Below are 13,466 nucleotides of genomic sequence, written 5' to 3'. Positions count from 1 at the left end.
GCCGGACATGTCCGGGAAAAACCGGACGTATGGTAACCCTACTTTAGGACATATACAGCTAAAAATGCTCACTGTGAACTTCTGAGTCATTTTGGGTAGCTTTTAAGGAATAAGTTCAACAATATAACATTGGTAACAGTCCTACAACTCTGCGCTTGGAACTTCTGTTGACATCAGTAGGAGTGACATCAGTAGGAGTGTTTGCATGTGGAATGGATGCAGGCTTCGGCTCTGCTGTTCCTGAGGAAAGGTATGAAATCCTACACTCTTACTATGCTGTTTTCTCAAATAAAATATCTTGAGGTGGGGGTGGTATTTGTTTCAGTTCCATCACATTTGATATTAACCAAGATGAATGTTGGTGTTTTCATTTGTTGTAATTACTCAGTTTAGCTCTACTTTATAAAATACAACTCAAGTCCATATTATTTTTTTTCAATGACTCCATACAAGATTTCCTCCTTTTACAAGAACAAGATTTTTTGTTTTTTTGTTTCCAGACTTGCAAACTCATCCTGGGCTATGACAGTCAAGCTAGGTCTCTTGTTTCTCTTGCTTCATCACCAGTAATGAAGATGCTGCAGTTCAGATTATGGCCTTAATTGACACCCTGTGCAACATCATTGTCTTCATTTAGGGTTGTGCAGGTGTTGCTGATAACATAATCTAGGGCAGTGCAGGTTGCACAGGTGTATATGAGGACTTAATTTAAAAAGACTGATCCTGGCAATTTACTATCCCATAACTCTTCTCTACTAACATAATGAAATAGAAAATGGCAGGGGAACACAATATCTGCAGGATAATGTTAATATGGTTTTATAAAGAACATAATATGGCAGTCAAGTTTGTGTGACTTTGTTCGGTTAATTGAAGGAAAGCAATAGATATAAAATTTGAATTTACAACATCCTAGCTATAATAAACTTTGCACTTACTTAACAGTTCATCTGAAGGTCTCAGTGTGGCTTACAAAGATGGGCATTGTCTACATTTGTAAAAATGGGGAATCTGTGATACAGATTAAATGAGGTTATAGAGGAAGCTGATGGTATTCAATTTCTACTTGAAAAACTAATCCAAATTAATTTAATATATGCACGGTCATAGATTGAAAACTGGCTGAATGGCCATAAATACAGAGTCCTTACAAACTTTGTATTTTGTTGTCAGAGGTGTTTAGTGTGGTATTCCAGGCATCCATGTTAGGCCTGTTTTTATGAAACATCTTTAATCTGTTTTATCTGGATTGATCTTGAGCCAACTAGATTTAATTCAAGCATCTTTCTGTGCCAGACTGAAAAAACTGAGCAAATCTCCATCTGGGTCTGGAGAAACGGAGATGTAGAACAAAGTGTCATCAAAAATACAGATGGCTTTGCAACCCACCCACTCTTATGTATTAATAATATTTGACATGTATATTGGTGCCAAGTGGCTTCAACCAGGTTAGTGGCTCATTATGCTATGTACTGTACAAACATATAGTACATGATAGTCCCTGCCCTAAAGAGCTTAGAGTCTAAAGACAGTGCAGGTGGAGGAAACAAAGAGGTGGTGATGGGGAAGGGGGTGGACAGAGAGAATAGGGCAACAAAAATAATAGAATGTTTTAGCAAAAACTAGCTTTGACTATTGTGTGAAATTGGTAGCAGTAATCACTACTCACTGCTTTCCTAGCTGTTATCAGATGGCACTTTTGAAATGAGTTTTATGGAGGTATTGAAGATGGATGTGGGGTTGGCTTCCCCTATTTAATGGGAGAATGCATGGAGGCACTTATGAGTGAAATAGACAAGCTGGTGATTGAGGCTGGCGCTGATGTTGGAGTGAAGGCTGGGTAGCTGTTGAAAAGTTAAAATGAAGTATTTTGAAGTAAGATAAGAGAATGGATAAATGTGGATCAGACTTTCTTTTGTTGGCTGATTGTTGAGAGGAGGGTGATGCACCTGAACCCTTCAGTACCACCCGTGAGAGAAGCTTTGGGGCAATGAACAGATTCTCAATGCTGCCCTCTGTGGCTTCCCAGAGAGGAAAGAAATGAGCCAATCCAATGCTACCCTTTCATTTCCTGCCAGGATACCATGGCATATCAACAAGACTTCCATGTTCAGTTGAGTCTCAGCTTTCTGGAAGACCTGAGGGCCTGCATGGCTATTTGATCTGTGTATGTCACCAGGAGATTGTCTAGCAACAAGACTAGAGCAGATTGAAAGGTGTTAAGGAAGTTTGAGGACTCTGGGTACACAGTTCCCAAAAAAGGAAGACTACAGAGTGTCAACAATAAGTGAAATGGCTTAACAGTTTCTCATGTCTGATGTCGATATCATGTTTTCTCGAAGGAAAGCACAATAGTCTCTGCCAGTAAGAGCAGTGTATCAATGTAAACTTCAACAATTTTTATGAAAAGGAGGGGCGCGTGTCCACATTTCAGTTGCAGGTTGAAGCTACCCAAACACCTACGGAACTAGTGAATAACTTGTGTGGAAATGTAAATAGAGAAGAGACCACAGTTCTCCCCAACCTGAAAGTGTTCATCTGATATAAAAATAGATTTGGAATAATCGTATGAATAATCTGGTCTGCAAAATAGATGGAAAATTTGTGACTGTGAGAAACAGTCTATTCTGAGTAAAGAGAACTAGGTTTATCAGGCTGTCCATAGCCCAAGTCTCTGTGATTGCTATGCTAGAGGAAGAGAACCACTTCATCACAGCCTTGGCATAAGACTTTGAAAACTCTTCATGCCACAATCAGTCTGACTCAGAATGTAACTTCTGTTTCCAGTGGTATAGCCGCCTTCCTAATCATTTCACCCGTAGCAGAATGGCAGGTCACCAGTACTATAAGTCAACTTGCCTGTGAGGACAGCAAAGTAAAAGGAGAGGGGTCTTTAGCAAGTCAAAGAACATAAGAAAAACATAGTATCCAGCCATGCTGTTGATGTGAGGATCTGGCTGCACAACACTCTGCCTCTATTCAGCTCCAAAACTTCAACTGGTTCTTTTAGATCTGAGGACAGACCATCAAAGTAGGTTCTCTGCCCTGATGGGAGCAAAGGTCAGCTCTAGTCTCAGACTAAAGAAGGCAACATTCTAAAAATGATATCCCAATTCATAAACAAAGTCGTGTTATCAGAAGTGGAAGAATATCTTTGTGGTTAAGGCACTGGTCTGGGATTTATGTTATTTTGGTTCAGTTTCTGGATCTGTCACAGACTTCCTCTGTAATCTTGATGAATCAGCCTCTCTGTTCCTTTTAGTTTTCCATCTGTAAAATGGGTATAGACTTTCCTACCTTAGAAATGTGATGTGAAGATTAATTCTTTAAAATTGTGAGATGCTTCAGTAATTCTGTGGTATAGAATATAGTACTTAGTTTTCAGAACTTTTGGTCCTATCATTAGTGGGCGGGTGTTGTTGGTAAGGTTTTTGATTTGGAAGCAAGGAAGTATATGATTGTGTAGAATAACAGCTGTCTTTTCTCTGCAGGTTAACTTCGTAGTGTGCCAACTCTTTGCCTTGCTTGCAGCTATTTGGTTTCGAACATACCTTCATTCAAGCAAAACTAGCTCATTTATAAGACATGTTGTTGCCACGCTTTTAGGCCTTTATCTTGCACTTTTTTGTTTTGGATGGTAAGTAACATTTTATCATCTTTTTCAACTGTTTCATGTGTTTTGTTACATACATTTTGGTATTTAGTGCTGCTGAAGTTTATTACAGTTAAATTTACTACTTTCTGTGTTCTCTTTTGGTTGTTGTACACAAATGTACTGAAAGAAACAAAGTAATATATGCTCTATCCAATGCAACTGAGATGGAAAGTACTCTAAATGCCATATTTAATTCTCTGAAGGTTTTTTCAAAGGATTGTATCTTGCAGCTGTTTTTGGGAGGAGAGAGAAAGAGCTAAAATAAAAACTAATTTTGTAACTTGTACAACTTGTGACAAATTTGTGTAACATACTGCTCTGAGTAGGTGTGGCAGAAAGTAATTTTATTATAGCTTCAATGGATAATTTCAGTGTCTATTTTTTCCGTTTTTATTGATTTAAATTTTCACAATTGCAGGAAATTATTTAATGACAGACATTGAGATTAAAAAAGTTAAAGCTCTATAACTGTTAAAACGCAAACTGTCAACATCACAGGTAAAAGTATACAAAATAAGTATCCTGAAATCAAACTCTGATAAATTCTCAAGCAGTATTTTTCTTACTTTGCTTGCCTGTAAATTTTGATTATCATTTATGGACATACTTTTGTGTGTGTGTGTGTGTATGTGTACAGTGAAATCAATATTTACCAACACTTATCAATAAAACTAGTACGTCCAAGCATAGCTATGAGGCAATACTAAATTAATCACATGCCTAGATACCACTCCTTAATCTCAAAATATCAATTAGCTTGCATAGTTTTTTGTTAAATACTGAATACAGATCTGAATACCATGGGAGACGGGTGGTGAACAGAATTGTTGCTATAGAGTGTTTCTCTGGCACCAGGAAGGGCCTGGAAGGAAGGTGGACTCCGGCGAGTATCTTTTAAGATTAAGTTGTGACTGCTGTTAGAATGTCTCAATATATGATATTCTATATAGGTTCTTCTGCCACACTCTTCACCGTTGTATATACTCAAGGTGTAATTGGCCAGAACAGCAGTAGGGGCGATACAAGAAATGCATTTACTTTTATGTATGTAAATTACACTACAGACTGTATAATCTAGTTGTTTCGGTGCAGTGTGGTTCAGTACTTATCAGGCTAGTTCAGGATGAAATAATTGGTGTGTGGCACAACAGCTAGTCCAACTTTCTCTTGAGGCACCGTTATATAGGCTAAGGCATTTTCTTAATTGACTAAAATATTCTGGCAACGTTTTAAAAACATTAAGAAGATAGGATGAGCTAATGCCCCTCCCCCTTCTCTTTGCATAGTTCTTGAATTCTGAACTACAATTGTGGCCCCTATATTCAGTTTAGTCACACAGGTTCCTAAACATCTGCTTGCTGCAGACATTGCTTATAGATTCAGGAAATCAGAAAGTTAGGCTTATTCTTAATTAATATTATCTTTCAGTTTTATGTGTATAAGTTTGCAGTTTATTTATACACATGCACATAATCATGGAAGTGTAGGTCTGGAAGGGACCTCAAGAGGTGATCTAGTTCAGTCCCCTTCACTTAAAGCAGGGCTAAGTATTATCTAGACCACCCCTGAAAGGCATTTGTCTAACCTGCTCTTAAAAATCTCCAGTGATGGAGATTCCACAACTGCCCTTGTTACCTGTGGTTCTTTCAACCCAAAGCTCTTGGTAGCTTTACTCTGTGCAAGGTGGTGTCAGGAAATAAATCAATGGAGACATGGCTGTCCGACCGATAGATGATTGGCACAAACAGGACAATACAAGAGTGCTCTCACTTAAAGATATACTTAACTTAGTGTCAAGCACTTACACATGTCCGCAACAGGTTAATAAAACATCCTCAACCCCCAATAATTACTGAAGTTGGGTGTGGCTCTTGAGTGGCACAGTGGCAGCCTTCCGATGGCCAATCTTGCGTCTGCTGGTGAGACCCGCAAGATGTGTCCAGAAGAAGAGTCCCTGAAGAATCCACTACTCCAAACTTTCTTCCCTTATTTATTCATTAGTATTATAACAACACGTCACTCAAATAAAACTTGTTAAGCAAGCAATTTCAAAGGTTAAGCAAGAGAATTCCCTCTGATTATCAATTTGCCAGATGTGTTTTTGCAGAGTTTGCATGCCTTGAGCCCCTGACAGACACATTCCTGAGGGCACATATAGATAAGCTTCTTGTTTTTCTTAAACACATACCTCAGCAATTTCAACAGAGATGTTATCAGGAAGGACTCTGGGTCAAGCTGTCCTTTTTGTGGTAGTCCAAAACCCCTCCCTTCCTGACTCGGTCATGCTAAGGCTGCTGCATAGGCTCACTTACGGCCTGCTGGCTTGGTTAACGTTAGCAGTAAGCAGTAGTGGTCTGTGCACTTTACCTGCCGCCAAGATCTCCCCATATATCCTCTGCAATCTATTCCGGTGCTTAACCACTCTGACAGGTTTTCCTAATGTCCAATCTAAACTGCCCTTGCTGAATTGAAGCCCATTGCTTCTTGTCCTCTCCTCAGAGGTTAACGAAAACAATTTTTCTCCTTCCTCCTTGTAACAACCTTTTATGTACTTGAAAATTGTTATCATGTCCCCTCCCAGTCTTCTCTTTTTCAGACTAAACAAACCCAGTTTTTCAATCTTTCCTCATAGGCCATGTTTTCTAGACCTTTTATCATTTCTGTTGCTCTTCTCTGGACTTTCTCCAATTTGTCCACAAATGAAATGCGGCACCCAGAACAATTCTCCAGTTGAGGCCTAATCAGTGCAGAGTAGAGCGGAAGAATTACTTCTCGTGTCTTGCTTACAATACTCCTGCTAATACATCCCAGAATGATGTTTGCTTTTTTTGCAACAGTGTTATACTGTTGACTCATATTTAGCTTGTGATCCACTATGTCCCCCAGATTCCTTTCCATAGTACTCCTTCCAAGGCAGTCATTTTCTGTTTTTTTATGTGTGTAACTGATTGTTCCTTCCTAAATGGAGGACTCTTCCAGATTGGCTGTGAACCACTGATAACTACTCTCTGGGAAAGGTTTTCCAACCAGTTATGCACCCACCTTATAGTAGCTCCATCTAGGTTGTATTTCCCTAATTCGTTTATGAGAAGGTCATGCAAGATAGTATCAAAAACCTTACTAAAGTCAAGATATACCACATCTACTGTTTTCCCCCCCTATCCACAAGGCTTGTTACCCTGTCAAAGAAAGCTATCAGGTTGGTTTGACATGATTTGTTCTTGACAAATCCATGCTGACTGTTACTTATCACCTTATTATCTTCTAGGTATTTTTCAAATTGATTGCTTAATTATTTGCTCCATTATTTTTCTGGGTGCTGAAGTTAAGATGAGTGGTCTGTAATTCCCTGGATTGTCCTTATTCCTCTTTTTATAGGCACTATATTTGCCCTTTTCCAGTCCTCTGGAATCTCTCCCTTCTTCCATGACTTTTCAAAGATAATCACTACTGGTTCAATTATCTCCTCAGTCAGCTCCTTGAGTATTCTAGGATGCATTTCATCAGGCCCTGGTGACTTGAAGACATCTAACTTGTCCAAGTAATTTTTAACTTGTTCTTTCCCTATTTTAGCCTCTGATCCTACCTCATTTTCACTGGCATTCACTATGTTAGACATCCAATTGCCACTAACCTTTTTGGTGAAAACCAGAACAAAAAAGTCATTTAGCACTTTTGCCCTTTCCATATTTTCTGTTATTGTTTCCTCCCTGCCCCTATTGAGTTGTGGGCCTTGGAATTGACAGCCTGTCCTTGGTCTTCCTCTTGCTTCTAATGTATTTGTAGAATGTTTTTTTTTTGTTACCCTTTATGTCTCTAGCTAGTTTAATCTTGTTTTATGCCTTGGCCTTTCTAATTTTATCCCTACATACTTGTGTTGTTTGTTTATATTCATCCTTTGTAATTTGACCTAGTTTCCACTTTTTAAGACTCTTTTTTAGAGTTTCAGCTCACTAAAGATCTCCTGGTTAAGCCTGCATGGTCTCTTGCCATACTTGCTATCTTTCCTACACAGTGGGATAGCTTGCTCTTGTGCCCTTAATAATGTCTCTTTGAAAAACTGCCAACTCTCTTGAACTGTTTTTCCTCTAAGACTTGCTTCCCATGGAATCTTACCTAACAATTCCCTGAGTTTGCTAAAATCTGCCTTCTTGAAATCCATTATCTTTATTGGGCTGTTTTCCCTCCTACCATTCCTTAGAATTGTGAACTCTACCATTTCATGATCACTTTCACCTAAGTGGCCTTCAGTTTTCAAATTCTCAACCAGTTCCTCCCTATTTGCCAAAATCAAATCTAAAACAGCCTCTCCCCTAGTAGCTTTCTCCAGCTTCTGAAATAAAAAAATGTCTCCAATACATTCCAAGAACTTGTTGGATAATCCGTGTCCTGCTCTGTTATTTTCCCAACAGATGTCTGGGTAGTTGAAGTTCACCACCACCACCACCACGTGCTGTGCTTTGGAAGATTTTGTTAGTTGTTTAAAAAAAGCCTTATCCACCTCTTCTTCCTGGTTAGGTGGTCTGTAGTAGACGCCTACCATGACATCACCCTTGTTTTTTACCCCTTTTATCCTTACCCAGAGACTTTCAACAAGTCTGTCTCCTATTTCCATCTCAACCAAACTCCAAGTGTATACATTTTTAATATATAAGGCAACGCCTCCGCCCTTTTTACTCTGCCTGTCCTTCCTTAGCAAGCTGTACCCTTCTATACCAATATTCCAGTAATGTGGATAATGCCGTACACTTAGGGTTGCTAACCCTCCAGGATTGTCCCGGAGTCTCCAGGAATTAAAGATTAATCTTTAATTAAAGATTATGTTGTTATGAAATCTCCAGGAATTTGTCCAACCAAAGTTGGCAACCCTACACTTACTCTCCTTTTATCAAATACGGTAAACATATAGTGCAGTGATACGGTATTTTTATAACAAAAAGATAATTCACACCTCTCCTTTGAGGAAAAGTTACAAGAGTATTTCAAAATAAATGAAAATATATTGTTCCTTCTAAATTGGGATTTCTGAAATTTACTGTTAGAAGACAGAAAACTACACAATAAGTACAGAGCTTCATTGACAATCAGGTGAGAAATGAAATAACATAAAAATTAGGCAGTAATATCAGTCAAAATTCATCCAGACTGATGAATTAGGGTGTCATTGGTTTTGACTTGGCTTCACTGAATGTGGTCCTAAGTAATTATCTCTTGCTTTAGAAAATAATAAATAATTTAAATAATTTGCAATCTGAAATGCTGGATATGAGGTTTGTCTTATGCATATTCTGATATTTTATTCATATTTAACTACTGGAAACTAACTTCATCTTTTTCCAAGGAAATAATTAAGCATGTTAGTTTACAAATTTCTGCTGCCTCTCATCTCAGCCAAAAACATCAGTCCTCTCTTAATTTAGGAGAAAAAAACAACTTTTTATTCTGTCTTTGATCCTTTTTGTTAGTCCAAATAGTTTGGTATCATTCCTGCCTGCAGATGGAGACAGTACAGAAAATCTCTTTCGTTATGTCATCACCTATATACAGATTAGAGAGAACCTTAACCTATTATCTTCTACAGTGTTTAAAATTCAAAGACTCTCAAAAAGAAAAATTACATTTTAAAATTAATACAATTCCAGTACACTCAAATTTCACTTTAATAAAATCTACCAACCTCCTCTCCAGCTATTCAGTTGTCTGATTAGATGGCAGTTTATGGTCGATCCAGCTTCAGAGGGAGTAACGCTTCTTTTTTCTGTCCTGAATCCCCAATTGCACTCACAGAAACTCCAAATGCAGGGAACAGTTTGGAATCTGCCATCCTCCAAGAACGTACTTGATTAATAATATAACCTGCTTGCCTCAGGTGAACTCCACAGAGTCTTAAATCACCTTTATTACACTGGCATGGTGATTTGGGGTACAAAGAAAGGTCATAGTGTCCTCTTTGAAAGTATTGAAGCACCCTTAGCGTGTACCTAGCACATAGCTAAAATGGATTAATTAAAATATTTAGGTTTATAGTTTTCTATTCATTTGAATGCCATTGTAATTGAATTGCATATGACTCAAAGATCAATCACACTGCTAGTATTACTTTTCTGTTCTTGTATAAAAGAATTAATACTTTTAGAGACTGAGTGTTAACATACTAATATAGATTGCAATTCCACCACAAGGCACGCTTTTTACAATAAAGTATTTGTCTGGTTTCTTGAAGATACATAATCTTGTTCCTGATCTTTAGCTTTTGAATTAAAAAAGAAAATATAGTTATGGAATTCATTGTAACTAATAAGGACTTGAAATAGAAAATAGTATTGATAATTTTAGATTTTTTTTAAAAGAAATGTTTTTCCTTCTTAGTATTAATTGCCATAAAACGAGACGGATAAGTGGATAAAACATCTTTACAATACTCTTTTAAAATATTCAGTATAGCATTTCTTTCTTTAAAAAAGTTGCAACAGTGTTACATCAAAGCCAATCTGAATATTAACCTTCTTATATCTCTAATAGGCTAACTCCTGCTGATGCAAGGATCTTTTTGTAATAATGGAGATCCATGTGAATTGGACCTGCTTTTATATCAAAAAGGCCAAGCAGTTTTTGGAAGAAATGAATGCCCAAGATTTATAGGAAAACTTGCCTTATAAATGTCTGTGATAACTGAGCTGAAGGTGACTAGCAACAGCAGCTTATTTTTAGGCTGTATTTGTATGGGAAAGAAAATTTCCAAATAAATTAGTGTTATTTTAGCCATTTGATCTCTTTTGATTAAGATGGTCCCAAAATGAGAGAGAGTCTGCCTAATGAAGATCAAACACATTTTCCTCATAGATAATACTGTGACACGTTAACCCCCCCCTTCAGGGAGCCACCTGATGTACTGGGGTCCTATTGAGCCCGCCCGTTCCACCAGCTTGGGCTCCCTCACCCTGTCTTGCTGTGCCAGGCCCTTAAGCCTCCTCTAATACACACACAGATAGGACCACATCCAGCTGCAAAAGGACACAGACACTGAGATCAGCTCTGTGTAGGAAGACTCAGCTTGGGGATTGCCCAGCATTCAAGTGCACCCCTCTCCGGAGTGCAAAATTGTATTCTCTTGCACTGCACAGAAATCTGTATTGTGTAAGCTCATGAAAATCACGCCCTCCCTCAGTGTGGAGGAAGATATGCACAGCTTTTTGCCCTCCCTCCCTGAGTTATGAATTGCACAAACTGCTTGATAGAAAACAAAAACAAGTTTATTAACTACAAAGAACAGATTTTAAGTGATTATAAGGGATAGCAAACAGATCCAAGTAGATTACTGAGCAAATAAAGCAAACACGTCAACTAAACTTAATACACTACTGGCTACAAGTTGTAATTTCTCACCCTAAATGTCATTTTAAGCAGGTTGCGGGGATTCTTGAAAACAAACTTTTCTTGCAGCTTAGAATTCCAGATATTCCTTTCATGGGCCAGACACCTTCTAGCCTGGTTCCAGTTCTCTTCCCGAGATCAGTCTTAGGTGTTTCCAGCAGTCATCTTGGGTGGTGATTCATTAAAGAACCAACCCTGATTACCTAACTTCACTGCCTTAAAAAAGATTTACATATGGTGGGAAACTTTTTGTGTCTCAGTGGGATTCTCCCTCCCCTCCCCCAGTGAAAAAATACTAGTAATCCAAGATGGAATCCAGTAACAGGTGATATGATCACATGTCCCTGCAGTGTCAAAGCAGCATCCCAGGAAACTTCTCAGGAAGGTGGGGGATTAGCATGTTCAAAGTCCTATCATTCTCCCTAATGGTCCATCCAGACCGATTGCATTCTGTCTGGTGGGTGTTCCCCAGATGTAAACACTTTTATAATTGATACATAGTTAATATTCCTAACTGCAGATACAGAATGATACATGCATAGTAAATCATAACCTTTCCAATGATATCTCACATGACCCATCTTGCATAAAATACATCTTAGTTATGCCATATTCATATCACAAACATATTTCTATGAAGAATATGGGGCATAGTGTCACAAATACTATTAAGAAAATAAACTTAAGAGGGAAATTTGTTACCAATGTCCTACTTCCCTTTTGAAAAATGACTTTCTACCACCATGTTATTTGTAAAAACAATGAGGAAAATGCACAGATAGTCAAAACTGTTTTAATCACTGAATCTTCACCAACTGATGGTGATTTGGTTGCCACTATGAAATAACTTGCTGGCAGTGGCCTGGCCTGCGCCGCTTCCCGCATCTCCCATTGGCCGGGAATGATGAACTGCGGCCACTGGGAGCTGCGAGTGGCCGTACCTGCGGACGCTCAGGTAAGCCAGGGGCTTACCCTGAACCAGCTGCGAACCAAGTTTGGGAACCCCTGCTGAAAGTTGCTGACCCCTGGTCTAGGAAAACATCATCGTTGCTGCCATGCTGTACCTGTTCTTTGGATAAGTAGAACATTAGTGTCCATGACTGTCAGTGTGGAACTTCAATTATCATATTTTGCCTTTATGTGAAAAGTGAACTGCAAAATGTGAACTTTACTTTCACCCTCTACTGTTTGTGTATGATGTGCAAAGACTAATTCTCACAACTCAAGCTGCCAGAATGCTCTTCTTCCTCAGATAAGGGAGAGCTCCACTCACGTTATAGGCTTGTGTAAGACAACTGTTCAGATCATTTAAAGATGTCAAGGTCCTCTGTAAAAGAGAGTGGATAAGGGACCTGATATTTTGAATGCAAAAAACCCTCAAACAGATACTTTTATAAGAAAATAGTAAAGGGCAAAAGTTGGTGGGTTTTTTTGCTTTTCAGTTACCTACCTTAAAGTAGGTTTAAAGGAGATCTTGTTAAGCGTGTAACAACAACTGATGGATTAAAAATCTAACTATCTTTTTATTTCAAGTAAGGAAAACATATATATGTGCTAGACTGTTGGTAATGAAAAATGATTGCCTGGAGTGACTATTATAATTTTTTCTAGGTATGCCTTACATTTTGTTGTACAAAGTGGAATTTCCTACTATATCATGATCATAATAGGAGTGGAAAATATGCACAAGTAAGTATTGGGTTTCTTTATTTAAATTTAAAGTTATTTAAATGAAGAATATAAACAGTTATTTAGAAAGTCGCTGTATAGCTGTTTATAAGAACAAATTAGGTTTATATCTGCATACATTTCTCTTACTGACACACTTTGTCTTGTAACTATGCCTAGTATGTCATATTGCTATTGGCATTAGAATATCAGAACATTTCAATATTTGAATTGCGCTAAAGATGGCTTGTTTGTAGGGAAAAACACCGCCCTTTTTGTCTGCTTTGTCTGTTTGAAATGCTGAGCACTTACTCCACTTACTGTCTGCAGAAAGAAACCCTAAGGCAGCATTGGTAATTCTCAATGTATAGCTGTTAATACATTTCTCATTGCTTAATCATAAATAGTCTTAGATTGCAAATACATGGTTAATCCATATTAATACAATTTTATAACTCTCAATACTAATGGAAGGAAAAGATCCGGGCATGAGAAGAGGGTTTGTGTGATGAAAGTTAATATTAATTCATTTAAAATGCCACTGTTTTTTGTTTGCTCTGTTTTTTTAAAAAGGAAAAAGAAACACGTGAAAAGGTATTCACATTAGGACACTATTTTAGTCTGATAATAATATCATAGAAATGTAGGATTGGAAGGGACCTTGAAAGGTCATCTAGTCCAATCCCTTGCACTGAGGCAGGACTAAGTATTATCTACATCATCTCTGACCAATATATCTGTCTACCCTGTTCTTAAAAAGCTCCAGTGA

General features: G+C 38.0%; 1 protein-coding gene across 1 annotated transcript in view; it reads left to right on the top strand.

Moving 5' to 3' along the window:
- MBOAT2 (membrane bound O-acyltransferase domain containing 2) overlaps nt 1-13,466 on the top strand; it is a 190,356-nt gene that overhangs the window by 31,865 nt on the left and 145,025 nt on the right. The window contains exons 2-3 of the mRNA XM_024200479.3: nt 3,492-3,637; nt 12,641-12,718. Coding sequence (XP_024056247.1) covers nt 3,492-3,637; nt 12,641-12,718 — 224 coding nt within the window. The remainder of the gene's footprint in view (nt 1-3,491; nt 3,638-12,640; nt 12,719-13,466) is intronic.

Source organism: Terrapene carolina, unplaced genomic scaffold, assembly GCF_002925995.2.
Source record: "Terrapene carolina triunguis isolate 2854851 unplaced genomic scaffold, T_m_triunguis-2.0 Scaffold42, whole genome shotgun sequence".
In the NCBI taxonomy this organism is placed as follows: Eukaryota; Metazoa; Chordata; order Testudines; family Emydidae; genus Terrapene; species Terrapene triunguis.
Note: the sequence above shows the minus strand (reverse complement) of the source record. Positions and strands in the feature narration are given on the sequence as shown.